Source organism: Varroa destructor, unplaced genomic scaffold (assembly GCF_002443255.2).
Source record: "Varroa destructor unplaced genomic scaffold, Vdes_3.0 BEIS01000003.1, whole genome shotgun sequence".
NCBI classification, from domain to species: Eukaryota; Metazoa; Arthropoda; class Arachnida; order Mesostigmata; family Varroidae; genus Varroa; species Varroa destructor.
The window spans coordinates 583,559-610,347 of record NW_019211456.1 but is presented as its reverse complement, the minus strand read 5'-3'; the positions used below and the strand labels follow the sequence as shown (position 1 = coordinate 610,347).

Here is a 26,789-nt window from a genome sequence, read left to right as displayed (position 1 = left end):
ATACATATTATGTACAGTTATTGCATGCGTTAGTGTTCGTGCACAATTACCATTCGACCATATAAAAACGCGATCAGGCGCATGAAAGGTATACACCATAGAGCAAGTGTGTTGATCTAGCGGTGGATCATTTTGCATGTTGCAGGCTCATTGTCGATCGACTTCTCAATTTAAGACCAGATTCTGTCCACTCGGCCATAGTGAAAATGATGCAAATATTATGGGAAGGGGTAATTGTACCCCATCTGATTGCTGCTTGCCAACAGCAGACCTAAGAACCAGGAATGTCGGAACCTGAACAAAGGCGACTTTTAATTTGCGATGCACACACCAAAACACTAAACCTGTTCAGAGGCTCGAAAATGAGCCTCTCGAAGTGACGGTTTTACATGGGGTTGTCGTATTTGACGTTCCACAAAGAATAACCTTGTCGTTATTATGGCAAGTACCACCTTGAATGTCAAATTGTTGATCTGTATGTATTAAAATACTAAAGAACCAAATCTCGTAAATGGGAAAAATCTTGGTTCCGACGTGAAGTATGATACATATAGACGTACTATAACAGTGCAAACGAAAAATTGAATCTTCATCAAAATGTTCCATCGAAATATATATCACGCTGCATCGGTATGCGAGGCTTGAGTGTAAACCGTTTTCCCCCCAGAACTGATGAAAGAGGCTTGTAAGATGAATGCGCTTAATATGGCATAAATTACTTTACCCTTGTTAAATAGCCCATACACAAGCGATTCAGCTGGAAAGAGTATGTATTGTTCTTTGAAATGTCGGTAACTGGTTCCGGTTCATGACTAATAGGGATTTCGATGAATGCCTTTATAAAATCAAATATAGCCCATATCAAATGGAGATTAATAATTGTCTCTTATGAACTATTAATAACTATAAAGTTAATACTAAAAGATTGCTTAATACGATAATTATGATGGTGACGACAATGGGAGGCTTCTAGTAATTATATCCGAGTTTAACGTCAAGCTCGGTTTTTCTAGGTTATACAAAAGTATGAGACGAGACGAGTGACCTTGTGACTTCGAAAATGCTTCCAATGTGTCGACATGTTGCATCCCTGAGTATTAAAATTCAGTTCAATTGTTTGCCCATTAAAGGCAAAGAAGATGTTAATACATAATATCATAAAATAGGCAAGAAGGTTGAACAGAAAGATCCTCGATTGCGTGTCGCACAAATAACGTCACGAGGCGACAGACTGGCTAGGGTCCAGTATCTCGCATCCCTCCCCCAGATACGAGACGCAAGACCCCGTCCGTACGCTAGCCCCGTTACAACATATAGTCCAGTATAGCGTAATTAAGATGTAGATATCGCATTATTCAACATGCATACATAACATGGGCGTACACTGCTCCGATGATAAGTGAAATGAAGCCAAATTAAACAACAGCGGCAACAACAATAACATCAATATTAGAAGCAAAAACAACCCTTACAGAACAAAAATAGTTCTTCAAAGACAATGAAGAAAAGGAGTTTTATTTGCTACTACTGCCACCGAACAATTCAGTAATATGTAGCAGTCGAAGTGGTACTAGTAGTAGTTGGCGCATTTTTGCTCGCATAATAACAACGTACCAATGATGGTTCCAATAGCTACCCGGAAAAGATGCTATGATTATGTCTAATGGTATGATATGACGAAATTACATTTCGAGTGTTACGTCTGGTACTGCCGTTAAGAATTATTGCTTCTTACGGAATGGCGCTATGGCTACCGCTAAAACTGCTCACAACCGTTTAAAACAATTCTGTTAAAGACGACATGACGGATTCTCCACTTGAATGTAGGATGTCTGTTGTATGAGCCTTCGACAATAAGGACACACGCACATGTCACATGCAGGCGAAAGGTATCCACGCTGCGAGGATGAATGCTAATAAAAACAGTTTACAGGAAATTAAGATACGTCAGGATGCCCCAACGAGGACAACACTATTCGTCTCTTGAAATAACGCCTGCGTCTTAGCTTATATCTCCAGTATTATTTGATTTGGAAAACATCCCATATAAATATAGCTATTACTTCCAATGGCAATGAATGATCAATAATAAAAATGTCCTTATTGAAAACGAAAGGAAAACAGAATAGATTATCCATGGGAGGACGAATTACAATTATTGACCAGACAACTGGAGTAATTTTTAGGCACATCATACAACAATACTACGGACAGGCATACCCGTGTGTAGCGGTTAAAATGATGATGATCATAACTATCGTGATGATGAGATGATGCGCATCTAGAAAACGACCGAAGCAAGCATAACCCTCCCTTTCTCCTCCTCCTTGTCTATATATATATATATATATATATAGGCGTCTCCCTGTGGTAGCCTCTGTTTGGCCTATAGCTTGTATGAACGAATATATCTCTATAGTATATTATACAGATATAATAAACTTTGGTCGTGCATATTCTCTAACTCTCCTTGTTAATTCTAAAACAGCGCACATACAAAGGAACACGCCTTTATACATAATAAGATAACCTACAGTAACCTACAGAAGTCAACACATGACAGAACAAGTCTTGCTTGCTTAGCCATATATATATATATATGTGTATGTGTGTACGGCTAAACGGAAATGGAACAATATACAAACACACACACACCAGACAAACGCCGAGTAAAACAGAAGTCATTTTAACAGACATCATAGTAATGCCATGGAGTCGTCTTTGAGTACCTTGTCGGTGTATATACGTATAAGTAAATAAAAATAATTATGATAATGATACAACAAAAAATAATAGCTAGGTTATAATATGACCGAGACAGTAACACCTGCTTGCGAGTAACAAACAAGAAGAGACGACAAGTAAACAAAGTTGATGACAAGTTTTAAGTAATGGTTAATGATTTTTTGATTCCTTCGTCGCCACCTATTCTTTTTGGTTTGTTATCGCATGTCTTCCTGATGAACAACTTTATATTCTTGAACAACGATCGCAATGCGATTATTGCATAACGGTGAAGGATTATATCAGCGAATTTGCTGTGTGCGACGTGGGCAGCGGCGACTGTGTGCGTGGTGACCTAAACAACAACAACAGCAACAGAAACAATGTCAACCCCAGTAATCGTGATCATGACAATAACGGTGTAGCAAACCAAGAAATCAATCGGTTGGAACTTTTAGAAGAAGCTCTTAAAGAAAGTATCGCGCTAACCGTTCAAGCAGAGCTGCAGGTCCGCCTCAAAGAGGAAGCTCTTACTATGGCAAACAGCAAGGTAATTATTAGCATACATAATAATAATAATAATATTAATTGTATAATACTTGACATAGCCATTAAACAACATGTAGCTTTAGTTTACTTGGACTGACATCAGTTATTAGGATACTGCAAGTGAATCCTGCGGACCCAACTCGATGAATTAGTTAGGCTAGAATGATTTTTCAATGTGTTGGGGCTGCTCTAAGAATCTCTGGACAGCTATATATCTTCCATTCTCGTTTTCATGTTTAATATAGTAAATGCTTGCCCATCAGTGATCCTCTTCGGGATATAGAAAGCGCCGTAATCACATAGATTTAAATCGAGAGAATGGACAGTTTGAAGCAAACGTTGGATCCTTTTTTGCTAAATTTAGGAAGTAGTTGACGTATAGCAATAGAATCTGGCGTTGTTATGAGGTAGCCAAACCACGCACCTTCAATTGCCGTGTTAACGGTCCATAAGCCCCTCGAGGAACTGGAGACAGCTGGTGTACACTCATTGTTTATTTCCGCCTATAATTTCATAGAACCACTGCAAATATCACCATTTTACATCCGAATCGACTTGACACCGCCACCGAACTCGAGTTCCCTTCAGGGCCACGCCACGACCTGGTTCCCCTGGCTGACGCTAGAGGTTGAACTATGCTTCATTTATGGCGACCCTACGCTCCAGGCAGGTTTTCTGCGGATAAGAGTTTTGCAGATCACACGTGAATTATGTCATTCGCATTTCAGACTGGCTTAAGAATTAATGCACAGGGGCTCCAATTTTTATTCAGTGTCTACATTTTAAGTGTTTAAGTTTAAGTATGTCACACGTTACAAGTGAAATACCAGTTTTGTCTAACAAGGCCCACAGGCCTCAAGCTCCTCTGTTTGAAAAGCATCCTCGATTGCGGCAATGAATTTTGTCCTTCGGATCCCGACATCTGGTCACCACTTTCGCTTAAAGCCTCATTGCCTAGCGTCTTCCCCAATCATTGATGAATTTTTGCAACGCTGTAGAGCTTTTAAAAGTGAGGTTAGAAGGTTCTTCCTTCTGTGTCATTTTTTTCCGGAGTAAATTCAACCGTTCTTTACTCACGAATTTCTAGAAAAGTAAAATATTAATTAACCTAATTTAATCTGCTAGTGGCGCCCAGTTTAAAAGTTATTCGATCTCAACGTGTGCCGAATTTGACTGTGACAGCCAAATATTGTATAAGTATGTGTTTCTAGTGTGCAATGTATCACTTTTTTGCAGTAATGTAGCTGTAACACTATAACGGCGTACACTTGTCTGCCTACCTGCTCATCAACGTAGTAATATATAAAGATGCATATTAGGTTGAAGCTTTGTTCAATAGCACACTGCAAATCCTTTGTATCAGATCCTCGCGCTTGAATCGGCCCTGGCGTCGCCGACATTCCAGTGTATGGAGTGCCCGAATCTACGGAAGCAGATCAGGGCCGTTGGGCGAACTCTAACGCTATTGCGAGAGCAGCGTAATAAACATCTTGAAGACATCTTTGATCTCAAGTGAGCCACCTTTGCTTTGACAGATAGATAGCCAGGTACTGACAAAAGCTAAGTAAGAAATAATAATAACATTAATAATTAAAATAATAATAAGAGCCAGTCATAAATGATATTTTCCAAGCCATATTTACAGAGTTAATTGCTAAAGGGCTTTTCGTCTAGCCGTGAGTTATCGGAACAGCTCGTGCAGAGTAACAGTAATATCAATAGTATTTCTGTAAATGCACTTCAATTATTAATCTAAAAATGATAAGCGTTTGGTGGAGATGTACAGTCTAGCGAATTCTTCAATTTTATGTCTATTAGAACATCCACTGAATGAACTGATGGTTAACCCATATAGAATGGAGGCGTTCTCTACGGCCTTAAGTGAGATCGACGAGAAGGCAGCAAGACTCGAGATGTCATCACGTGCCGAAGACAAACAACTGCTAAGCGGGTTGCGACAGAAGCGTGATGCATTGCGCAGGCGAATTGCTCAGGAAAACGAGCGTCGAGTCGGAATGCTCGCCAAGCTAGATAAAGAGGCTGCCTTAAGGGACGTGGAAACCGCAGCTGGTCAAGTAAATACCGAACCTGCGAACGAGCAGCCGGGTACTGCATACTCTGCCAAAACGACAGCGAGATCCATTGTACGTGATAATAAGGGAGGTTATTTTGCTTAAAATATAAAGTACAACAAATAAAACCATTACTAAGTCTGAAACTCACGCTGTATCTCACCAGCATCTCAAAATTCGGTAGCATAAAACTTCGACCCTTTCTACACTCATTCGATCGTGACTGACATATTATGATTCCAATGGTAACATGTGTCTAACTGCGAGCAAAAATAAGATAGTGCTTCGCGATCAATCAATTTAAGTTTACAAATGTAGCTCTAGGCCATTTTAAAAAAGCGCTGAATTACTTCTTTACAGAACTATCAATTTCAACCCCAGTCGGGTCTGATCTGGCCTTCATCCTGTGATAAAAAGATGTCAAGTGAAGAATATCAGCCAGCGAATGAAATCAGATCACAACTGGGCGCTGAAACAACTGCACACGGATCCCTTTGGCAAAGTTATTCTCGTCCAACATCTCCAACGGGCTGGCTTCGACGACAAGAACACATCACAAGAGCGATAACGTCATCACCATCATCATTGGTAGGGGGCGCCGGGGCACAAGGGGCATCGCTATCGAGCAGTGAAAGTCGCTCGGGAGAAGAGACCTCTGTCTAGAGAGGATGCCACCAACGCGATCAATAACTCGGGATCAACTCTTGATCAATTCTTGAATTATCTTCACTTATTCGATTCTCTAACATCATCAACAATGAGAAAAATGATGAAAATACTGAAGTCATTCAGAACGTCGACCAAAACAATAGCTACTTAAGTTGAACTACTGCAACAAACATGCGAACAGCCCTGGCGACGACAACCAATAATTCATATGGAAGACGTGTAAGATGATGCAATTCATAAACAAGTCGTGTATTGTAGAGAAGTATGGCAGAGATGAAGAACTTCACAAACCGTTTCTGTGTTTGTCCATCGTTTCTACCAGGACAGGTGCGTCTGATGGTATCTATGTAATTTAGAACAATAACAGTAACGACTACTGTAAAGGTTGCGACGAGTGCACGAACTAGATAAGACTTTTCAAATTTTAAAGCTTCTTCAGTTCAGTGTAACAGCTTTATCGGTGTCATAATAATCATCATTGATGTCAGGGTCGACGTCATCAATGGCTGCCATATAGGCCTTGAAAACGACAACGACCATAATCGTGCATAGATATATTTAATTGCAATGCGGCTTTCACAGGTAGCTCCCGGCTAAAAAATATTTTAGTAGCGGATTATATTGATAAGATCGTAGATCTCTCTGATACTTATCAAAGCTATATTTTATTGTAATAGGTTTTTCTGCGAAGGTCCACAATACGCAGTCAGTCGGCGTATCAGCTTCAATCACATAGCAGTGAAGAAGGGAGTTAATAATGAAGTAATAACAATACCAAATACCGAAGTCGAAGCCGAAATAGCACAACGCAACAGAAGATGAGGTAATGTTGTCCTCAGAGCAGTTAATATCATGACATTTAATAACAATAATAATAGTTACCTAAATAAATCCACCTCAATAATAGCACTAATCATCGAAAAAATGTGACATGTGTAAAACTAACAATATTCGTAGTAACTATGAAACGCTGATCTTTCAGTTTTCTGAGTTTGATAACAATAAAAGCTAGTAATAAACAGCAGTAGCAGCAGTAGCAGGATAGCGATAAGCCTCTTAGACACATATACTATTTATCGAACAAGCCCCAGCGCAGAACGATCCTTAAATATGGCCGAATTTAAAACAGGCTTTTGTTTGAAGGAAATGTCAAGATGTATAATGTTAGGTTTGGGTAACTAGGTGTAATTAACATCATGTGAATATATCGCATACGATCCCAATTGCGGTGATAACTGGTACCAGAAAATTAAAGATACTTCCTTTTATTCTGTTAATACATAATATATGATATAAAAACAACAAGAATTCCTGGATAAAAACAACAATATGGCTGAATGGTACGATGATTTAAATAAATGTAGTCACGCTGCAATGCTTACCCTGATGACTAAACAAGCATGCGAGTGTAGTGTCATTATAGTATGACATACACATTGCAAAGGGTATGCAAATATAATAATAATGCTTAAAAAGCAGTACAACTATAGCAGAAGCAACAACAAGATGAATATTATCGTAAGCGAGTGATTACTATAATTAAAGACAAAAAGATCACACAGAGAACGGTGGAGAAATACGGTGTGCATCCTAAAACAAACAACAAATTAAAAAAACTACCAAACAGGCACACATACACACACACTAGACTAGAATAAAGTAATATAGAAACCAGGCTAGGTCTAAGCACCCTCGAAAAGACCCAAAAAGCCTGCTACACATTACTCATTTGGGCGGAGATCTCATTCAGTGATAATGACTGAGGCAAAAGAAACCGTTTCAGTTGTTGTGAAGTGATGGGAAAGCAGTGTGGCACGAACTATCGGCATACGGTCATTTTAGCAATAGTAACAGTACTAATACCAACAATTTCGATGATGATATTGATCGCCGGGTGGCATCATCAATCAACCATCACAGAAACAAAATGACTGTCAAAATGTCCGTAGTAGTGTTGGTGACCGCACAGACCGATATAGGCTCGATAAGACCATCAAGACATTAAGTAAAAATACATATATAGGTATATGCATATAAAAATTATATATATATATATATATATATATATATATATATATATATATATCTACGTTGGTCAGTCTTAATAATAAGTGTATGATGAAGGAAACTATAATGATTATAGCTACATGATGGGCTGATCGATTAATTCGTGAAATTTCATGCGGCTTCGGTAAACCAGGATAGTGACAAACATCGATGCAAATCCAATTAAAGAACCCGATTGGAAACCGTGATTTCTGAAATCCTTTGGTCAGATCTCGTAAAATATCATCAGCTGTCTCTATTCGTTCACGGTAATAATTTCGGCTTGCTATGTATTTAACACACTACAAACATGCGTGCATACATGTACACAGGCCGAAACATTCAAACACGTTAATAGTAATAATAATGCGAAGATTGACAACTCGTAGATGTAAATAGTATTATGCACGACTAAGCATATACACAAGCAGACGTTTACTCAACATGGAATATAGCAGTAATTGCAAAAAAGCGTAACTTACATCGCGCAGCTCCGCTTACGCAAAGACCGTCAAAAAGGACGGAGCACGAGGCTCATGCTATTGTATCAGCCTACCTAGGGGAATAAAAACCAGAGAGATTATTCCTTAAATGTCCGGCTATAATTACACAAAATAGAATATATAATAAATGACATGAAGATATACACAGTAATACAGTGATAGTGAAGCGCAACGGAAAATGTGAGATCGCGTTTAATTTTTAAAACTGTTTGTCCAATTTTTGAAGAAGGGAACTGAGATCAAACAAAGCAAAAACAAGACAAACACGCAGAATGTATTACAAAACCATGTTGAGTAGTTTTCGGTGAGAGTCAATTAACAGCAGCAACGCATTAGCTCTAAAAGGAGAAATAAGCAAAACCTTTCTATTACTTTTAGCGGCCAGCGACTTCAAGATATTCTAGCTCTTATAGAACAAACTAACATTAGCGCGAAGAGTGGAGCGACGAAAGTCAACAAATAAACAAAGCAGATACAAAGGAAATAGGTCATCGAAAATTTACACAAAGAGCAGGAACTACGAAATTTGGTGATCTGCGCCATTGTGCGCATAAAAAAGCAGCGGTTGTTCTTTGGAAGGCGAACTTCTCCTGCACTAACGCGACGTCCTAAGGTTGCAAAATCCCGATTTTGACGCCGTTTCTATTTCTTCTGCCAGTGACATCCGCGCGGTCGCCCGTATACCCAACGTACTCTTTTTGCTCCCAAGTTTAAATTTAGTTTTTCAATTTCCTTATTTCTCTGCATTTGAAAAAGCTGCTTTTTAGTGGACAGTTCTACCAGTGGATCTTTATAGATCTTACTGATAATTCGTAAAGTGCCTAGCACGCCCTTATAATGTGCGGCTTATCGTGTCGTTTTTATAATAAAAACCGCTAAGTTCAGCCTAAGCTTGATCTCAGCCAGTTTAAACGCTATAAGTGATGTAATCACTACTTCGCTATAATAATAAGATTTACAAAGCAACTCTGATGAGCTATTGTTGTTATTGTTGTTCCTGATTCTTGCCTATTCCTGAAGAAAACTTGACTGAATTTGCGATAAGAATACAATTTTCGGTGTCTAATCAGACGATCTCCCGCACCGTTATTTACGATTGCCAACTATGCCTTACACATCAGACATCGACTATGGCAATTGTCCATTAGCTAATATTAAAAAAAAGCTAAGACTGCCAGACCTCGCGGATTGTCAGCTTGTGGCCTACTTCAGCAAACTCGTATCGTTCGAAACGCACGACCTTGATCACATGTGATGTTCGAATAAACTAAACCGTACATCTTAATAGTAGGGCATCGCATTAAACTGTAACATGAAACGACGCAAACAGATAACAACAATATGCAAATGAAAAACATAGACGTTAGTAGAAAAACAAGCAGCAATACGCGAATGTTTCTATTCCAAGGAGAATGATGACCACAGACATTTTGCATGCGAGAAACAACATGCAAATCATCTCCTAAGGCCACAGTCACCGCGTCCAGTCAATTTCCCCAAATGCTTTTAGTGCCATTTCTGCCATTCCACCCAGCAACGTCTCATTCTCATTGATCTTCATTCCCTCTACTCTGTGTCTAGCAAATTGAAGTACTGGCTAGCACGACACAATGGTGGCCATTATAAGAGAAGTTAAAAACGAACACTTTCTTTTGCCGTGTGTGCTTTTTGTGTATTCATTAATAGATTGAGATACTCATTGATAATGCTTCTATAGCGATATATTTCGCTGTTATTTAGCAAATTAACTTGTGTTTGTGAACTAAACGTATCAAATGATAATGCTAGTGTAATGATAAGCGCGCTAATGATGATAACTGTGGCGACGATGATGCTGAGGGTCATGTTGTTGCCTATTGATTACTATTAATATCACTGTTTACTTTTAGACCAGTTTTAGCCGTCTATGAATGACAGAGTAGTAAGCTTACTTGAACGATTAATTGTGCCTTGTTAATATCATTACTGCTGCACGAATTTCCACGGCTTCTTCGTTCATTGTTTTAGGTCACACGAAATAATATAGGTGTGTATGAAGTACATGTCTTAGAGCTATCATCGAAGCCAAGCATCTAGAAGTTTGCTATTGAAGCTCACTATCATGACGACTTACGCTCATCACCTTTACCTACTAATCTATTGTATCAAAATTTTTACACCCTTAAGAACTGGTGCCGACATTCGACGTCTTATACAAGCACACTGTTCATGGATTCCTAATCGCAGAAGCATATTAAATAATTCATATATTATCTTAACTGGCACCATTTGCGGACGATTAACTTGACTTGGCGTAATGCTTTTTGCCAATTGCTATACCCCTCTAGAGAACATGGTAGTCATTACGGAACAAATTTTTCTTATAATGTTATCTAGAGGTCTATGGCTCGTTTAAATTCCGAGTGCTAATCAAATCAGCTTCACTTATTCATTGCCAAGTTCAATGTTGGCAATATGACACAATGATGTGTTCCCCTTTATATAGCCTATTATCCCCGATTAAGTCTGATGATCCGTAATCGTATTGTTCGTGTGACAATAAAGGAAAGCGTTTCAATAAATCGATCTTATTTGAAGTGTGTAATGCTTCGTACCTTCAGAGCTTTCTTACTAGATCTCGTTACGTTATTGGTTGTCATTGCCCTGAGATTGAATAACCCATAACACTAGACATGTTATGAATTTGCTTGTACCGCTTGAGGCTATACTGCAGCCATTCATGAACGTATTTATCTCATTAGTGATATAGTATTGCTTTTCTTAAATAAGCGCTGCTACAAGCCAACAAAGCTTTGAAAACTTATTGTATCTAATTAATAACGTAAAAGCGGCTACTGATGCTATTACCAAACCTCAATTTACTCTTAAACGAGTAACGGTCTGATATATGGTCACCACTTTCCCCGAACTCTGCGATGATCCCCGCAAGTATATACCACGTTGGTTGTTGCGATTCTCTTGAATTAATATCACGTAAATTTTATCAGAGCCTTTTTTCGCATATTGTATCACAATTGTGTCTCGAAACTTCTTCGTGTCACCCGAACAACAACTGTACATTGAACTACTGTTGTTCACAGATACTGTATTCCCGGTAGGAATAATAACACAAACAATTTCAGATCCATATAATTTAGAAATGAATTATTATCGTTAGAAAACTTGATATACGTTTGAGATCGGTGTGTAATTCCTATTCACCAAGGGTACGCATGCACAGTAAACTGCAATGATTCTTGTGATTTTAATTGACCATAATTATCGCTCCTTACATAATACGTACATTACATATACATATTGTAATATATTATTTATATTCGGATCGCATCACTGCAAGGTGCGAATAAGTCTGACGTTTAATATAGATCGTTAGCCACGAACTGCAGACCCATATCATGACAACACGTGCATTCGGCTAGACGCATATTATGGACACATGAAGACAAACTGAAACGAGGTCGTAAGAGAAATAAACTTTATAAGTGCATTCACTCTCATAAAAGCTAAATAGATCGATTATATATACAACCAAAACGTGTGAAAAAGGCTAATGCAGTAAAACCGAAGGCCGAGATGAGAATACCAGCCCCAGCAATTAATCTTCGACCGTGACTTGCGTTTCTGAGTTGATTAAAGATGTTGTAAGCTGCTGTCACTTGTCACTTACTAATAACGATGGTATCGCCTGCCCAGACAATGAAGGAGACGAATACGAGCAATTACCGCAGTGCGCGCACATTCGAATTTAGCATTGAATTGTTGAACTCAGATATGCCCGCCATACGTATAATGGCGCAAAGTGAGGGCGAGAGGAGACAGGTGACATGAGTTACAACACCCTGTATGCTTGTATATAGAGTAACTAATATGATCTTCGTTGAAAGTAATTACTAACGATATTAATGAGAACGATGATAATAGTAATGATGCCAGGGATACAAACATTATTACTATAACATACATTAACAGGAAACGTACATTTGTGCATGCGACACCACACCAACACCGCACCTCGGCGCATGTTGACAGAACGATAAAAAGCAACAGAATACAAGACACAGGACTTTTTCAATAAGTAATAACGAAAGCAACAGTAATAATTTCGATTATGATTTTGCTATGTTTTTATCATCATTTTTATGCGATCGCGGCTAGAATCTAAGTGAAGAACGAAACATATGACTCGAAGTGGTCACGGCGAAGAAAATACGCTTGATAGTAGCGCCAACAATGTTTACACTAGGAGGAATAATTACAGTAGTAGCAATGATAATGAAACACTTATTATTTATGTAAAACACACAGACCTCACACTAACATATACCGGGTGTTGATATCCTTTGAGAAAGCAAGAGGAGCGTCCACAACCAAGATAGAAATACACAACAAACAACATTCACTTCGATAAAGAACTTCGTCGCGCAAACCTAAGCATACACACACAATGAATGTGATGCGAATAATAAAACAGAATATAGAACATTCTAAGCAAATGTGTACTACACATATATAGTATATATAGAATACAGGTATAGATGACAAAAGGTTGTTCGTCTTCAAGACATTTAGATAATTACGAACTAAATATAGAATCTAACATGCCAAGGATACATGCACGTAACGTCATTGATAAAAGAAAGTTTATGTAGTCCCGTAAAGGTGTTCGTATAATTTTTAAGTACCGTAAATGATGATAAAGCGGGCATATGATTTCACTCTAGCTACCAGTGATTTCCAAACCTTCGCGATCACACTTACTTCTTACACATACACTTACTTAAAATTAGTAATTCAGTTGAAACTAGCAGTTCATAAAGAGCTCTAGCTGAAATTTGTGTGCATTCCGTAATATTGAATGAAATAAATCGTATTTTACTGAGGTGAATAGGACCGATGAGGATAACATAATTTATTTTTTTATTATTACTAGTTTAAATGTCATCTACTTTTTTCAATAATACCAAAAATAATCTAACTGCAATAAACTGGCGAATAAAAGAAAAAGCTTAAGCTCAATATTGAACTATAGTGGTATCAGACTGTCCGGCGAATCTAGGGTAAACATCCAGGCTAAATTCTAGAGTTCAGACAGTCATCGCTCACATTAGCACAAACTAGCGGTACTTAAATGGAACGCAATCACACAAGACTTAAAATATAAAATTCCCAGGTTACACTACAAACTAAATGCTACAATAGACGCATACGCGCATATGCGGAGTAATCGATACAGACACGGTAAAAACGGAAGCAACAGAACACAACTTTTACCCATTGTTATTGTGTTGGTTAAATGAAAATAAATGGAATCGCTGCTGAGATTATGCTGACAAACATGATGACATGTGTAAAGAAGACCACAACAAGTAAGTCTACCATTAATATTATTAATTATTTAATAAAGTTCTACATTTCAAACGATCACACAAAAACGATGAAATACTGTCTTTTTATTATAATAAATAAACAATTAGCTACAAATAGCTCTATTTTCTAATATAAAACACATACCGCATCAAGTATTAGTGAAATATGGTGATTTCCAATAAAGATAAATTTATGAATCAAACGTGGACATATCATACACGCATTCAGAGAAGCCTATTTGAATTAGAGTTAACAATCTCGCGCATGGACAATCCTGTAACGATGCCGAATTCTCAATTTGTCATTGTGAAAATATACGTAGTCAGACAAACCACGACCGCATACGAAGAACAGACAAGCAAGCAAAAGTCATTAGCTATCGGTCTAACGGCTTAGACGGCTTAGCCCTTGCTTGAATATCACAGAAGTCGCTGGTTTGGGTTCTACCAAATGACATGATATATTCCGTATAGTCCGACTAATCATATACGTATGTTCCTATTTATAAATAACGAGAATATATATCCAACCCTGAAAAAGAATACCGTGTTTTATGTAGATGTTTATTAATCTAGTTGAAATGATTTAACTGAACATTGGAAAAACTACTATCATGGTATTAGAAACCGACTAAATTACCCCTCTCAGTTAGCCATCTGTTTGCGAATCTGATAATGTGTTCAATCTCAACCACGTTCTATTCGGACAGAATGTTGAAGTGCGTGCTTCAAATTATACTAGACAGACCTTCGATAATAAGTCCCTAGGCTTCTTACTGAAACATAATTTGCTCCACGTTTCACTCTGTCTTCGCAAGAGTTCGCAGGGACTGGGCTGTTTGTTTGCTCTAATTAGATTGAATGAAGGAATGTCGTCACACATGTCACGCATCCAGAGGTATTCTAATTTCTCTGCTCTTTATTCCTTCATTTCGGCGTCCTCCGAAGCGCTTTTAAGCTTGTCCTTCTTTTTAGTTTTTTCTATTTCAAGAGCTTTAACGAACTCATCCATGTTGCCCGTTGCTGCTGCAGCAGCTACATCGTCGCTCATACCGAACTGAGTCATAATCGGCCCCATTTGACCGGAAGCTAGCGCTTCTGAGAACAGGGCCACAGCTTGCTGAAACTGTGGTGATTTAACAGTTAACTTGATTTCGGTAGCAACTTCTGGATTGGAGCTTGCAGTTCCGCTGGATCCGGACAGTTCTTCGGACGCAGCGGCAATCGGTGGTAAAAACCCCTTAACCCGTGCCATTAGCTCCGAATTATTAAGTAGTGGCTCTAAGACTTCGGGCGAGGTGAGCGCACCAGAGATCGAATCCACCTTCGCTGATGACGAACCGGCAGCAGCAGCCTCCGCGTTTACCTTGTTTAGGATTTCGGCGAGATTTTGAGGTTTAATTCCGGCGCCTGTAATAACGAAACCAACACAAAAATGCCTGTTACAAAAAGTCCTCATTGCACTTCAGAATCAATTCTTTTGCGGGAAAATAGACTGTGCTTGCATACCTAGAACCTATATACATATATACATCTACCGTATCACGATGATATTCAATTTAATCAATATAACCTTTGTTAATTTCCGAGACACATACCTGGCCAAATATAAACTTAATAAATATAAAAATACATGGCAGAAAAACGGTGTAAAGAGGCGCAAGCCTTAAGTACCGAAGTGAAGCATATATGTATGCAATTTAGCAACAAATGCAGACGCTAATGTCCGTGCCAAAATTCTTGATTGTAGGAAATGCTTTTTGAGCTCTTTTGCGCGAAAGGAAACCCCCTGCCTTTGCTATTACGAATTTGTACTTTTATAGTAGATCTGGCTTCCTTTCAGTTCCAAGAATAACGAAGGAACGAGCCCGCTATTAAAAACAGCCCATTAATGTTTGTCGTCAATTTTTAACACAACAACCTCTCCCTTTCTCTCTCTCTCTCATATATATATATATATAATGATGCGTTCAAATTTTGGGAAACCATAGCGAGATGTTTCTCGTAGCAAGCATGCTCCTCTTGGTACCAGATGGAGAGACCGAGCTCTTTCTGGAACAAAACAAAGTGACTTGAAAAGCCATTTTTGATACTCCTAGGTCCTTAATACAGAAAGGCCGTGCAGATAAGCTTCAATCGTTAGTCTTTACGCTTCCTTGCGTCTCTTGAATCATTTCAATCCCTTGTGTTTTCTGAAACTAAACCTGCTATCACCTCAAAATCGTGATGGATAGCAGTCGAGAATGACACTTCTAGTACATGCAGAATAATGCATTAAAATAACTGTATCTAGACACACCCCTTTAAGGTATGAGAATTCTGAGGAAGTATGAGAAGAAGAACCCGGTAGATGTAATACACATACGATTGCCTGCAGTATATGCAGGTTAGTTTGCATAACACCGAAAGCATTTATACTGCTCCTATGAACGGTGTGATAATATAAACGCCGTGAAAAACGAACAAATACTTCTTCTAGATTAAACAGATACATCCATTCGTGTGAACTTTGCTTTTCGACTAACAGTTGCATGCTGCACAGAAATATCCATCGCTATATATTTTTTTCCAGACATTGGCATACTTATGGGTTATGAATATTATCGCTGTTATTTGATCTAGATAAGCTGAACCTTTTCCTAATGAAGGCGTCGATGGTTGTGCTGTAGGAGGGGCTGCTGTGCCGCTTCCAGTTCCGCCACCTGAAACGACCCCCGAATTTTGTACTACAGGAACATCAGTATCCATTGGCTCCTCTTGCCGCGCCGTCCTGTTGCCACCACTTCGAGAGTTCATGGCAGTTCCCAAAAGTGCAGGCAGATTTGACGTGTTACTTCCAATTCCTCCAAAGAGTTGCATCAGATCCCGTTGTGACATGCCAGAGATTATCGAATTTATGTCGTGGTCGTCAGCTAACTCGGCAATGGTTCCACTAAATGAACCGCCACTGCTTCCGCCACCTCGGGTTTGAGCTGTTGGGTCGTTAAGAAACTGGTTCACCTAAAATAGCAGAAACAACAACTGATTAATCCATCACGCTTGCAACTCCATTTTCTTATTTTGGATGTAAACAATTAGAGCCAATGAAATTTTCAATTTTTGTTTAATGGGTTTGAGTAACCTTGCATGCCAATGGTAATGAAATCACAAATCATATAAATCGATTGATTGATGGTAAAGTGATTTCGTTGAAACCGATGTCCTTACATATAGCGTATTGTTACGTCCGTTCACTGCATTAGTAAACGTTTGTAGTGTGATAAATATTACTCAGTACATCGTCCTGAATTTATGAATTTTACTGTCCAGCGCCTTTGTCGGCAAACAGTGTGATAAATATTACTCAGTACATCATCCTGAATTTATGAATTTTACTGTCCAGTGCCTTTGTCGACAAACCAAAAACAAAGTTTTTATTTGATAAACCGTTAAGTGAATGCAAGTCAACTCGAATGTCATATCTGTGGTGGAATGAAAAAAGTATAACAAACTTTACTCACAGCACGCAATGTGTTTAGAACATCCGAATCCATGGAACAATGCCTTAACACTCCTGATAATAAGGAAAACTACTCAGCGTACGGCATAAATGCGTAACGCAATAATGCTAATACTGAATGTAAAAGTGATGTCCAACCTTTGTCCGAAAGTCCTCGTCTTTCTCGTCCTTCGGCTCCTGCATCCAATAAAAGCATCGCTTATTGTTCGATTTAAATTTAAGCACGAAAACACGTCCCGTTGTACACTGGGTGACCTTTTCAAATTCAGCATCTCCTGGAAACATAATGAGGTCGTCTTCGGTTGCTCCCGTGGATCGATCCTTCCAACAGAAGTGTATAAGTGAATCCTCGGTCTGTTGAACGTACACTAGACCTATACGAAACAAAAGAGGTCGCACACAATTTTTTAAACAATCTTCGTCTATACCTCGAATTTTATTACATATAATTTACTTAGAATAAGCAAATTTATTTTAATATACTCATGTGCTTATATAATTGTATTTACCATATGCACATTTAGATCAAGTAATTAGTGAATTATAAAGTAAATAGCACATATCTAAGCTTTTTTTGTTTTTTTTTTTGTATTTTTGTGTTTTGTATTCCCTGTAAACGTACAATTTATTTATTAGTTCTTTAGCTAGTCGATTTCAACATATTAAAGTTTCTGGCAAACATGAACGATAACTGTACAAGTGTAGGGCGGGGTTACTAGATAATAGAAGAATCATTCAAAAAGTGAACAGCATTTGGGGCCTGAGTATCCCGAGCTCTTGAAACAACCCGCCTTTCGGCGAGTACTTCGTGACGTATCCCAAGCCTATGGGGCTGTATGAAGACAGACATTTAGGCCTGCAGCCATTCACTAGCGTGTGTTCTTGGAGACCGACGAAAAGCATGCTGATACTACAGTTCTGAATGAAACTTGAAGAAAAATACTTTATTCGAACTCCATCAAACAGTTTCTGCTGAGTTCGCCCCTTAAAGGTCTATCGTTTTTTTCGTTCATTTCGCTTCGACGTGGAGTAGATAGGTTTAGTTTTAACGGAGAAAGTGTTTTTTTTTTGTCGCAGTGTAAACAATTCGTTAATCGTTGACAGTACAAGTCCGAGTAGTAGTTTGCTGTAGTTTAATGCACAACTCCTTTTCAATGCCACCCACCATGTAGCATAATTTTATTTGCCATAGATTGTGAAGCTTTTTTTCACTTTGGCCATGATTTTTTTTCGCTCGTCGTTGTACATAATCAATTTTTCATCACCTGAGACCATGCGGTTTGAAAATGGCTTCATTCCGTTGCGTGTCTGTAGAGCTTCGAAGATAGAAGTATGGTTAAATATATTTTTTTGCGTCAAGTGGCGTGGCGCTGAACAATTTTTTTTTCGTAGCTACCTATCTTTGAATAGTTTAAAACTGTCTAGTGGCAGATGCCTAGTTCTTCGGCTATGACATAGCTACCGACGTGTCGGCCTTGCCAAACCTTCGCAATAATTTCATCAATTTTTTTCGCAGTCTACGAGTACCCTTTACGTTTCTGCCACTTCTGATAATGTCTCTTAACTGATACGCGGCACAATGTTTTGTGAGCCTAGGCAACATATGTCCTAGTCACAATAAAACTGCAAATTATAGCGATTTTTTGCAAAAAATTCACTCTTTCAAAAAAGCTTTATTTTACGGCTGAATACATCAGCTACTTTTAATACATTCGCTACTGTAAGTCTCAGTTTACAAACGAATTAACGCCACCTGATGCGATAACAGTATCCATCTGTCTAGCTAGAAAAATCGTCAATACGTTTTTGACCATTCAATATGATCCGTCTGCCATAGTCTCACATGAGGCTTTGCAACTTATCGTAAAAGTTTAATAACGGCAGAATAATTTAAGAGGTGTGGAAAAACAGTAACAATGTGCACCCCGCTCTACAAAGCCGACTTGCCCGTATTACGGCTGGTATAAATAATATGCAGATGATTCTTTTTTTTTCAAGAACAACTACATTTGAACATACGACATGTGGTACGACGATTTCTTAGTATATATATATATAACTTGATTGATATATATACGCACGCATTTTCACTAAGCTGAAGCTTCTGAATTTTTTGAATTCTGACGTTACTTATTTCTGCCAATTACTTATTAATTAGAACTAGCATCGATAGCATCTAATTTTGTTATGCTCGAACGCAATGGCCCATATAGTCCACTTATTCCACCCCATATAGGTCCTAGAATGGTTACATTATATATTTTTATAGATATTTTATAGAGACTTATTAAACGTAACATGCTTTCAGTTTAACTTCATAATATGACTTTAGTATAGGCAAAACGGTGCTAGAGAAGCAAGCTAATTGTTTCGCTTCTCTGTCGTGTAATGTAAGTTCTATGAAATGCAAAGGTCGTTGTTTCAAACGAAAGAAATTCTTGACGTTGGTTTACTATTCACCCAAACTGACTATTACACTTTACAGAGAAAAACAACACTTCTCTCTATGAAAAAGATGTATTTGCTTAACAGAGTACGAGTTCCACATTGCCCTTCTGATGGCCGCACAAGTATGTCCAATGGGTGCTCTGAATGGGTGTTTTGGGTTGGACAAACCTGCGTTTAGTAAGTATACGGATGACGATATCACTATCGAACAATATGTAGATATAAGGACCGTTTTGAGTCGCTTGTACTATGTTAAAGCGAAACCTGAATTATATAACTTTTACTTTGCAATCGAAAATCTCCTATTTGTAATCTACAACTACCGAAAGCTATTTGCAAGATACAGCTAACGGATTGTGTTCCGCTAATGACTGAACCGGTAAGGATGCTGGTGTCACAAACCAGTCTCACATAAGTCGTGTTCGAATCTGTACATCCGCGTAAAGAGGTTCTTTCGGAGATCTTTCTGACAAGCAAATATCTATCAAGAAAAACTACACAGCGAGGTTGACGGCCATGACTTGCGAAGTTAGATCGTTAATGGCTTTCAGCTCGGAAGGGAAAAATATTTTCCATAGGACAAAATACTCCGATATACCGATAATAATAATAATAATACTAATACTAATAATAATGCTAGAGAGATACAAGGAAGCTGCATGGCTGGAACGTTGAGCACGAATTTAACAGATTTCGTAGTCATTGCTAAAAGATTACTGAAGTGAAATCATAGCTTCGCTTTCAACATTCAGGCATTCGACAATCAAATGTTAGCCAAGACCACTGCGTCTTAAGATGTGCCTCTAATTGTTTCAATAATAAAAGAAGAATACATGTTAGTCAGATGATTGCGGTTAAGTATCTTACCTTTGCGCTTATCGGGAGTAACAAGTTTCCCTTTTTGGGTACATTTCCCAGCCCTAAATTCTACGAGGTACTTAGTTTGGGATGAGCTACTGCCCTGCGTCCCGAAGAGAAGTCGTTGGGTCATTTCGATAGTATTCGATTCTGTGGTACAAAGAGTACGTATCGATGACACTCGATACAGTTATTTGTCGTTCGACGAGAAAAAAGATAGCACTCGTTTGTTGAAAAATTACAACCAGTCAAACTGCTGACTAACATCAAGGTTCGGCAAATAACGTAAACACACTAAAATCTGACTCGGATCAGTGGCGTCGTACAGCACACACAGCGTCTATAGCGCATGTCTGGGTTGGGATTGTTTTACTCCCTGTTGCGAAAAATTGATTTAGGAAATAAGCAAAATTACTAAGTAGCGTTTTACATGGAAACAGTTATGTCATACACACAAGCAACTGCCTGACCAACAACAGCCAATTCAATTGCTATGTGCGCAGCCTTTCACAAAAAGCAATAGTTAATTACAAGAAGCCCCCTCTTCTCTTCTAGGCTACAGCTGTCGATGCATTTAAAGAGCTGATAATGCAAATGGATAGCGTTGACAAAGTGCTCGTTATAGCGTCTGACTATTTCATGAGCATTCAGATCTTCTTATATTGGCAGCCGTGTCTAATGTATAAAGACGAGGAATGTTATACTAGTAATGCAGAAATCACCGCATTATCACGCATCGAGCCTGAATTAATTCAGCTCATATTTGGCTTGCGAATGGGCTTCGAATCAAACGAGATAAACGAAAATAATTCTATAATCAGTTAAGCTGAGGCTAAAAATTGCGGCAAACCCGCCGTACGTATATATAGATCATATGTCAGTTATACACGGTACTGCGTTTAAATCCTCAGCAACCCAAGCGACTACTTATTTATACACGATTGTCACGTAAACGTTTAGTGAACGTCCCGATGTACACGATGAGTACGTGATAAAGCTGTGCGATTACGAAGCCGAACGCACGTGTTCTCCATAGCATATATCGGAAAACTGAGAATCGGCCAATGACCAAGGAGACCATATAGAAAAAGTGAATCTGCCTATTATTAGCAATTAGTTGCGTGTGTGAGTCGTTCTATAACATACTGCTAATTGTAGAGCCCATTTGTGAAACTTCAGCATTTACAGCTTTGTTTTTTAGCGTAATCCTGCGTGTAACAAAGTGAAGGGTATCTCTTGCTCTATTTGGTTACCCAAGGTAAAGCTGACGACAGCAGCATTGTACAATAGTTTAGTTTGACTACATTCATATTAGGCATTTTACATAAGATTATTTTCTAATCCAGACAAGACAGGATTCTATTCTATGTGAAATGAATGGCTGAATTCGTCAAGGGTATCGAGGGGCAAAAATCCAAATAGGCAATCAATTTGATGGTCACCGAGGGTATGTTACATTATGCTACATATAAGTTATGTCAGAGTCCAAATAAACGACCTATGGAAACATTTATCAAAATGTCACGCTTTCGAATTGCACTGTTCGTGTCTTTAACTTAACATAGCAATGCAACTGCTTAAAAATCTTCTAGTATTCTATTGTCATATAGTATTTATATAATACAGAGTGCAGCGTTTTTGTAGCTGTGTTGCTGCGTTTAAGGCTGTTCGAAACGAACGAAAAACTTGTTCAAAATCTACTGGAACGTTCCATGCAAGTTGTACGATAAATTTCGAATGCGCATACACGTTTATCCTCATTACAAAGGAGAAAATCGGCCCATTTGACGTTCGGTATTTTCTCTGTTGTATTAATCAAAGGAAGTAATTGGCCAACACTTTGGAAATATGCGAGAAGCAGGTAAATATTCTAGGCGCACGAATGGCGCTAAATACAGCAACCTGCAATAGTGTATATGTCAGGACGTGTGGCTAGTCTTATCTTCGACAAGGTAAATCCATTTTGTCAAAGCCTGATCTTTAAAAGTGTTGGATGCTTTTGACACGGGATAAACAATTGGGAAACATTAATTCGAGCATCGTGAAACATATGTTTTATATATATGCAAACTAGGGCTATGCAGACCACAAAGTTAAATACTTTATTAGCTGCCTACCGGGTAACGAAACTATAATACACAGATGCATCTTCTCAGGACACAATAAACTCAAAAAATCGTTTGATTTCGCGTCTCATTATTATCCGGTAGTAGATACCGTCTGAGTGCCCAAACACGCTACGAAAAGTCTGGTGTGTAGTCTTGCAGACTGTGATTCGCTTGCCCATCTTCGTTTTGGTAGGTCATGTTCCATAGGCTTTATTCGTAAGCTTTTCTTCACAGACGCATTAAGTCTCTAACAGCTGACGGCTCGTGCGTGATCAGGTTCACCTAACTATAATTGAAATTGGGTCAGTTGTTCTTTTGATAAGCGAATATGCTATAACAATCATTTAGGTCATCACCTAAAGTCACCGCTTGTTATGTGTTAATAAATATTATTGGCATTCAAAATTCTGGACCATATTTTTCGAACAACCGTTTATTTTGTGCTCCCAGCGATAGACAAATGTCGTTATTACATATTTTGTAATTTCGTATAACATATGTATATTTTCGTTATTATCAATTGATTGGCGAGTTATGCCTACTCGAACGCTATTTGTTTCGGATCCTAGATCCACAGGTACAAGCCTATATTTCACGCGACTTATGTAGACGCTCGATAAACTGAGCAAACGTTTATTTACCTTGATCCTACGATCGAAACTTTTCGATAAGGTACACAATAGTTGGTCATTCTACTTGCGCAGGATTAGTTGGTTTGACAAGTTATTTATATATATATATGAGAAACATTAGTACTTGTAAAAACCCTAGAGCGAAGGAAGCGTCACCTGAGGCGCAACTGTGGTTTTAAATATTGTTTTCATTTTTAACTGTAATTTCTAACAACGTCATTCCAATGTACTGTGAATATAACCACCAAGTATAATGCAGATAGACAAGATGAAATGGTGAACTGCGATCAAATAAATCAGATGTTAAACAATAGCGCTGTACTTGGTTTTCGGGCGTTCGAGTCTACATTTTTGCACAGTTGGAAACGCAAGTGCCATACAAGAACGTATGAAGACTACCCTCAAGTGGCTCTTTTTGGAACCCGATCCTGTCAAACCAAAGGAAGATAAAGGTGTCTTTTGGACAACGCACTCATCTCGGGTATTTACTGACTATTTCCACAACTGCCTAGCCAGAGTCAAATACAGTTAATGTAATGGTTAACGGCAGATCTGATTCCTGCTATATTTAGTTCTACATGAATAAATAATAAGTATTAGCTCTAGAAGACGTATAAATCTTTAAACAATGCATGGAAATCAAATTTGTGGTTATCCGAAAATCGACCCGCGGGGTACAACTTTTTTGCTGTGTACCAGTAATGCTCTGTTCTTAATCGTAAAACTCAGGATTATTAGACAGTTGCTTAGTCGCAGATACAAACGCACACGCTGTTTAACCATACAGCACACTCAACATAGGGCTGCATCGTGTAGCCCAGATTAATCATAAGTTTCCTTGTCGGTTATCTAGTAAAAAAATGTATAGTACCAGATTGCCTGAAGTTGTTCTAATTGCAACCTACTTGATATTAAATAGTGGCGTCTAAATAAAGGTCTCGAGCTTTACGTCCCGCACTGCGTCTCACGCATTGATTCAGGATGCTGACTCTCAACACGGAGCCCAGTATGTTTTGAATTTAGATTACCATGAGTCGTTAAGTTTAGTGGACACGTGATCACTGTATATTCATGGGGACACCAACTGACCCCTAGAAATAGTCGACAAAACCCAAAAAAAGTGCGATACAGGTTCATCTCAAGTCGACGGGCGACTTTGTGACAAGAAAGAAAAGCACTGTTTAGAAAGAAAGCGCTATTTCGAAATGAGAAAAGTCATAATCATATTTGTCCTGTCATTATATCTCTGGTAGACTATTAAAGTGTCTTATTGGGCTTAATAACACCGTGAATATTATCAACATAACTGTATTATCTTTTACGTTGTTACAATTTTTTGTAAAATGTAATAAACTTAAAAGGCATCTGCTAACAAACAGCTGTAAAATGTATTAAATGCACCAATACTACACTCTCTGCTGCTTAGGAGTTTGAAAATTGTTGGTCGGTCACAAGTCACATTTTTTTTCTGTAACTTACTTTTTTATATAGCCTTATTTGTTGTTTATTTCCGGGATACTTCTGAGCGGAAAGGACGTCCGAAAACTCTCTTACCTCTGTATCTGTGGTTACAATATTGTGCTGTGAGTGCGATTTCAACATGAAAGAACTCCTCAAATATGGACAGCGCGGAACATTTGCTTTAAGTACTTGGCAAAATTCGTTTGCCAAAGTTGAAAACGATATCTGGAGCCCAGAAAATGCTGCCGCTCTGGCAGATCGACTGAGTTTGATGGCAACCATGCGAAGACCCGACAAATATCTCGGGAACTGGCAAAAGAAACTCTTGGAAACCCGTTACCTTCGGTGTACACCATTTACTGGGAAAGATGGCAGAAGGACGTGAAGAATTACGGGGTGTACATAACGTAGTAATGTATTGTCACAGGAATAAAAAATACAGCGTTTTCTAAGTTTACTTAGTAAAGAAAGAACTTTTTTTCGAGCCTAACAGATTCAGCTGTGGAATGACCTTAGTTTTTGTTGTATATTCGCTATATTTGCCTTAACCTACACCGGTTGTTATAACAAATAAAAGGTTTACTCTACTACTTTATAAAAGTGATATCAAAAGGGAATGGGACAAAAATGTTTTAGGTCTGATAGTGCTGTTAAGCATTTTTTCAGACGAATGGTTTATCAGCGCGAATCAAGTTTTGATCACACCAGTCTAGACCACCTCACCTCTTATTTTAATAGACACACACTTTGCGATGCATTGTCAGAGGTGGCGTGATAACAAATGCTATTAACAGTATTCCTGTCACCACCTGGGGACAGCTAAATGGGGGAGCTAAATCTATGTGGACTTATAAAAAATGCTTTCATTTACTCACAGAAAAAGTTGAACTATTATTGCATTCAAATTTTGATAGACGTTTGCTCCGCCACGCCACCTGCTTTTTAAACATCAGACTGCCGCCATTATTTAGGTATGGTATTTAGGTATTTTTTTAATAATGGCTGACTGTCTATATACTAAGTGTCATAGTCGCTTGACTGCCAAAGCACAGTGGCAAAAATAAGAATAAGTTTAAACTTCCTGTTCTTGTTTGAAGCATCTCCTTCTGCTGTTCCATAGCAGTATGCATTGGTTTTAATAACGCTACAACTATACAGAACTATGATATGCTATGCTACCGCTACCTCTTTAGTAAGAGGGAGACGCGTGGGGCGATACCTTATTATAAATCTAGCTATTCAGCTGTTGAGTAGCATACCTGACACGGTGGCCTTCGCGTAATACTATTAAAAGGGCTTCAAAGACCTGCCCGTGGCGTATGGCTGGTTGTCACACGCGGTGTCCTAACATAGTATATGTGATTGCAAGTTTTGTAATAATTTTTGGTTTAAGTACCCTTTTCAAAAGGATACAATTTTTGGATAAGTGCATCAAGACAGTTGATTTAAAAAAAAGATTTAAATTAAAAATATATATATATATATATCGGGGAAAGGTAGTCGCGTGAATTAATGTGTTGCGCTGTGACTGATTTTAATTACACAGAACTGCAGTTAACTGGAAATGCAAAATATCTCATTAAGATAATGTCAGCCTACAAACTTTATGTGAACCAGAGCTAAGTACGACATCAAATGTTTTGCTATCGCATCGTAGCGATAAGGTATTAGACTTTTGCCACGAATTAGGTGCCGCCAATTATACTGTTGCGACGTATCTAAATAAGCCTATCAGTTATCAGGGATTCGCACGTGGTAGAATCTAAAAATCTATAAGAATTTATTTAAGTGCAATTAGATAATAACGATTTTCTATAGCCTAACGGGTGGCTAAATTATGTGAACTAATGTTAG

At 38.3% G+C, this 26,789-nt stretch overlaps 2 protein-coding genes across 2 annotated transcripts in view; one reads left to right on the top strand and one right to left on the bottom strand.

Annotated features, from left to right (window-relative positions):
* Nucleotides 1–14,003, top strand: part of LOC111246340 (uncharacterized) — an 82,422-nt gene extending 68,419 nt beyond the window's left edge. The window contains exons 21-25 of the mRNA XM_086982622.1: nucleotides 3,020–3,274; nucleotides 4,637–4,785; nucleotides 5,129–5,417; nucleotides 5,706–6,341; nucleotides 6,692–14,003. Coding sequence (XP_086838748.1) covers nucleotides 3,020–3,274; nucleotides 4,637–4,785; nucleotides 5,129–5,417; nucleotides 5,706–6,008 — 996 coding nt within the window. The 3' untranslated portion in view covers nucleotides 6,009–6,341; nucleotides 6,692–14,003. The remainder of the gene's footprint in view (nucleotides 1–3,019; nucleotides 3,275–4,636; nucleotides 4,786–5,128; nucleotides 5,418–5,705; nucleotides 6,342–6,691) is intronic.
* On the bottom strand, nucleotides 13,997–21,038 carry LOC111247836 (proteasomal ubiquitin receptor ADRM1-B-like). The gene is made up of 4 exons (XM_022799280.2): nucleotides 20,744–21,038; nucleotides 17,567–17,802; nucleotides 16,563–16,929; nucleotides 13,997–15,339 (listed from the first exon to the last, which is right to left on the bottom strand). Exons 1-4 carry the CDS (start codon nucleotides 20,865–20,867, stop codon nucleotides 14,849–14,851), a joined length of 1,218 nt encoding a protein of 405 aa, XP_022655015.1. The 5' UTR covers nucleotides 20,868–21,038; the 3' UTR covers nucleotides 13,997–14,848.
* Between the last annotated feature and the right edge of the window lie 5,751 nt (nucleotides 21,039–26,789).

Excerpts from the sequence above, each read along its gene's own strand:
- LOC111247836 (XM_022799280.2), bottom strand. The coding sequence starts at position 20,867 with ATGACCCAACGACTTCTCTTCGGGACGCAGGGCAGTAGCTCATCCCAA. Across the intron at positions 17,803-20,743 it reads TACTCCCGATAAGCGCAAAG|GTCTAGTGTACGTTCAACAG; the intron begins GTAAGATACTTA and ends TGTTTCGTATAG. Across the intron at positions 15,340-16,562 it reads GACGCCTTCATTAGGAAAAG|GCGCCGGAATTAAACCTCAA; the intron begins GTTCAGCTTATC and ends TCGTTATTACAG.